This window comes from Haliotis asinina, chromosome 5, assembly GCF_037392515.1.
Source record: "Haliotis asinina isolate JCU_RB_2024 chromosome 5, JCU_Hal_asi_v2, whole genome shotgun sequence".
Lineage (NCBI taxonomy): Eukaryota > Metazoa > Mollusca > Gastropoda > Lepetellida > Haliotidae > Haliotis > Haliotis asinina.
In genome coordinates this window covers 15,198,470-15,202,612 of record NC_090284.1, presented here as the reverse complement: position 1 = coordinate 15,202,612, position 4,143 = coordinate 15,198,470, and the positions used below count along the sequence as shown (strand labels likewise).

The 4,143-nt window shown below is 42.2% G+C and overlaps 1 protein-coding gene across 1 annotated transcript; it reads left to right on the top strand.

Moving 5' to 3' along the window:
* Positions 1-276: 276 nt before the first annotated feature.
* Positions 277-3,601, top strand: LOC137284681 (uncharacterized). The gene is made up of 4 exons (XM_067816589.1): positions 277-478; positions 1,595-1,656; positions 2,015-2,140; positions 2,438-3,601. Exons 1-4 carry the CDS (start codon positions 277-279, stop codon positions 3,599-3,601), a joined length of 1,554 nt encoding a protein of 517 aa, XP_067672690.1.
* Positions 3,602-4,143: the final 542 nt, after the last annotated feature.

The window sequence follows — 4,143 nt, the reverse complement described above, 5'->3', positions numbered from 1 at the left end:
ACTACAGGAGTAATACATGGTTGGTTATGGAATAGACTAGGAAAAAAGGCTGTTTAAGATACTTCAGTTTGACAGACTTCACCAGGTATGTAGCGTCGGTGATACTGCAGGTGTTGCTGATACACTAAGTATTTGGCTGTATGTTAACCATGGCAGTGCGACCACTCTGATTGGCACGAAAATACCCATATCATTTTTTCATCTTCTCTTCACACTCTCAACTGAACATTGAGCTCCCAGGACTACATCAGAATCGGTCTCTTCCTTCCACACATTATGAAATTCCCATCAGTGAAGACCTTGGGCGTTTTCCTGTTTCTGTGTGCCACCGTGGTGATGTTGCTGCACCGGATTAAGGATAAGGGTGGGACATTGATGATGGTGACGTTGGAGCACACAGAGTTGAAAAGAAACATGGATCAAAGCCTCCTACTCCCCGCATTCGGCGTCGTGAACGTTATGGAGGAACACCACGAAGGTAGGAGTCTTTGTCGTAGGCGTGGAGCAGATGGTGGTGTAAGGACGTCACTGAAGGCGAGCATGCTGTTGTGACGAGATATTATTTTGGAAATGTGACCGAAGGCATCGCTTTTTTACCGATAAGTTGTTGGTTATAGAAAAGTTATTGTAGAAGAACATATTGTACTCATAGGGTCTTAAGATGGAGAAGTAAGGCTTTTCTGTTGAGAAGATAGTGGTGCAAGGAGAACAGAACATGCTATACTGGTCACGCAATGATGAAGGAACTGTATTGATTTCGATGTAGTAGGTATACGTGTCATATGATTCTGTCGTGAGATAGTGTTTTGAAAACCCGACACAAGGCACCAATCTTTTACCGATAAGGTGTTGCAATTCATGTAAGAGAACATATTCTCCTAATATGGTCATGATGTATAAAAGTGACGCTTTTCTGTTGCTCGGAGCGTGTGGTAAGAACAGAACATGCTGTAATTGTCAAAGAATGTTGTTGGAACGTTGTACTTTGGGGACGCCACTGCAGAAGTACATGACACAGTCATAGTGTTACGATGAAGCATTTACTTCGTAGAAACATCTGTAAACAGTATGATCTTAGATGGCAGTGTACCTTTCTGCAGAAGACCATGTTGCAATTATAAGGAAGTTGTGTAAGCATGCCCTGGTACGAGTCATTGTCCTACATTGTCGCCAAGCGCTGATCTTGAAAAGTAACTGTCTTACAACGACGCCGTTGTCTTAGATAGATGTACAGTGACAAGGATGAGGTGTCTGAGGTGTCTGAGGTGTCTGAGGTGTCCGAGGTTCATGCTGTCCTGGCGAATGTCTTTTAGGGTTGTAACTGTACCAGGCATTGTTGTAGGGATCAATTTCAGTGTAGGAAAATAACTATGGCTCAGTATGTTGGAACATGACTGTAGATGCTATAGTGATCAATGGTGGTTGGGGTCTATTGCGTTTGCATGTTGCCACGCCAGAGTACCAGATGTTGCGGCCATTTACAATATTTGTCGGAGGCAGCACTAATAAACCGTATTTGTCTGTTGCAGTTAGGATATCTATCTCATGCGTGACTGTTCATCCTACCTCTCAGATACCTTTATGTCTGTTGCAGCTCTGATGTACTGGTTCTCGGCTGCAGCTAGTGGGGCAATTAAGAAACAAGGGAACATTTTGGTAACTGAACCCATTGGTCAAACAATTGCCAAATATTTACTGTTGATAATTAATCGTGATCAGCCCTATGGATATACGGATTTTTTCATAGAATGGTATTCATACTTATTATGATCATTGCATGATACCATTACATATAATTCAAAAGGCAAAGATATATTTGTTGTTGCCAGTTCAGAGGAACCCTATCCAAAGGACAATGCTTTTGACGGAGTGAGTGATGTAAGGCCTCATGGAATACCATTTCAATTATATCAGGGCATGTTAGCTGTAAATGTGAAGTTTGCTTTTGGTAAATTAGAATCATGTATTATTGCGTTGAGGAGCCTTTATCTGCAGACTACACTCTCTTCCACAGCTGCACATTGACGGTCATTCGGACGCCGCATTCGCAGAGTTTTGGAGGAAGATGCCTCTCTTCCGGTTGCCAAGCAGCAAGAAGGAGGTGAAGCTAATGATGGAGGCTAACGACGTCTTTATTCCGGTACAATAGCTCCAAACAGTGTCAGGCAGTGGGTGGGACCCTAACCTCTTGTCAGTACATGTATATTCATGCAAGATCGTTGTGATCACTGGGGCAGATAGACCCATGAATGCAGCCTGAATATTGATTGTTTAAGGAGGAAGCCAAAAGGCACAAATATTTGAAATGTTAAACTTCCTGAGTACAAGTAATTTAAAAAATGTACTTACAGTATATGAAAATTATCAATTTGCTTAAAAAAAAGAAGTTTCCTAATATATATTCCCCTTAATTGATTACTGAATGTCATATTTCCAGGCTGCTGCAGCAACAGGGTTGATCAATCGTTTCATTTGGGTGTGGCCCCCGTATGATGCTGGAGGCTACCTCCATGACAACAACGAACCCTATGTGTCTGTCCGATTGAGGGCGGGGATAATGTACAATGAAGGGAAGTCTGATGAAGACGAGCACATACAAGAACTGTGTGCCTGTGCAGAATCTGACTATATTACGATGGATACAAAATGTGCTTGGGTTGTTCCAAATTTTGAGAATAAAGATGAAGAGTATGTGTCTATACCTGAGTCGAGATGTCTGGACATGATCTTAATGGGCACTGTGGAGTTCGTGAGTACAGAGAAGGCTAAAGAACTGACCAGGTCCGGCAACTGGATCAAGGCAAGTGATAGTGTCATCGTGGACATTGACGAGGACTTCTATGCTTGTGAAGCTGTTTCAACACCTCTCTACAATGCTGGGATGAGCCAAGATGACATCAACGACATATCATCCATTATACAGAAGCTTTTGTGTGTTGACAATGCTCAGGATGAAATGCTGGCGGATAAATTCTTCCATGACTTGTTAAAGATTACACTCATGCATCTCAAGATGTGCAACAGCTTAAGAGCCAAGAGTGACAGTTCATGTTCTGATTCACTTTCTATGAGAAATGCAGTTATTGGGAAACTTTACAACGAATTGCAGAAAACTATGAGTGTAATGTGTCTTCCCTCCGAATCTACTCATTTCATGCTTCGTCGTCTGATAGACAAACTTCTTCTCCTGAACGAGCGTCAGCTGGAGGAACTTATCATTGTAGGTGTATGTATGAATCAGTCCCCACGGACTACATCCTTTAATCGAAACGATGGCATGATGTTATGCACAGGAAAAAATGACCCCAATAGTACGTTCGTCGTGTTCCACAGTGTGGACGAGGAGGAGATAGACCAAACCACTAACCACCTCCAGACTATCCTCTCACAGCCATTCACTCCGGGAGTGGTGACGCTCGTTCGTTCTGTACGGGATGGTTACACTCCAAGAAAACATTTCCACCTCATCGAGTCTAAGATTCTAAATGTTCTGAAGACAATTTTCCCACACCCTATAAACGACAGTAACGTACACTATGACTCGGAGCTGTTAGGAGGTAAAGAAGGTTGGTATTTCAGGCACACGAAAATCAGATCATGATGATAGACCTATATATAAAATAGTTGTTTGATGCGCCTTCTGCAAGTTGGTGAGTCATACATCGGAAATAACAACACAACACAGAACGTGTTTAGAACACAGATGACTTAAGCAACGTTTTTGGGAAAGACCCTTTTGACAGCAATGTGACTGTATTTTCTGGAGGCGCTGTAATTGTTCATATGAGACACGACATAGTACATCATTACAGTAATCTAAGCGTGATGAAACTAGAGTTCGAGGGAGGGTGGCCGTCGCTTCCATAATTGTGTTAACATCTTAGTTTAAACGTTGTTTCAGGATTGCAACATGGTTGTAACATGACTGTAACATGATTGTTAGGGGTTTAATTCAGAATATCTTCATGCATGTCTTCTCTCTTAGATTTTGAAAACCTATACAGCCTTCAGTCGGTTTTCTTTCTGTGTGTCTGTCTTGATGTCAAGGTAGATAACTGCGCGATTCTCATTTCTGAGTCTTCCACCGTGATATTGCTGGATTATTACGAGACGACCACGATCGTTACGATATCGTTACGATCG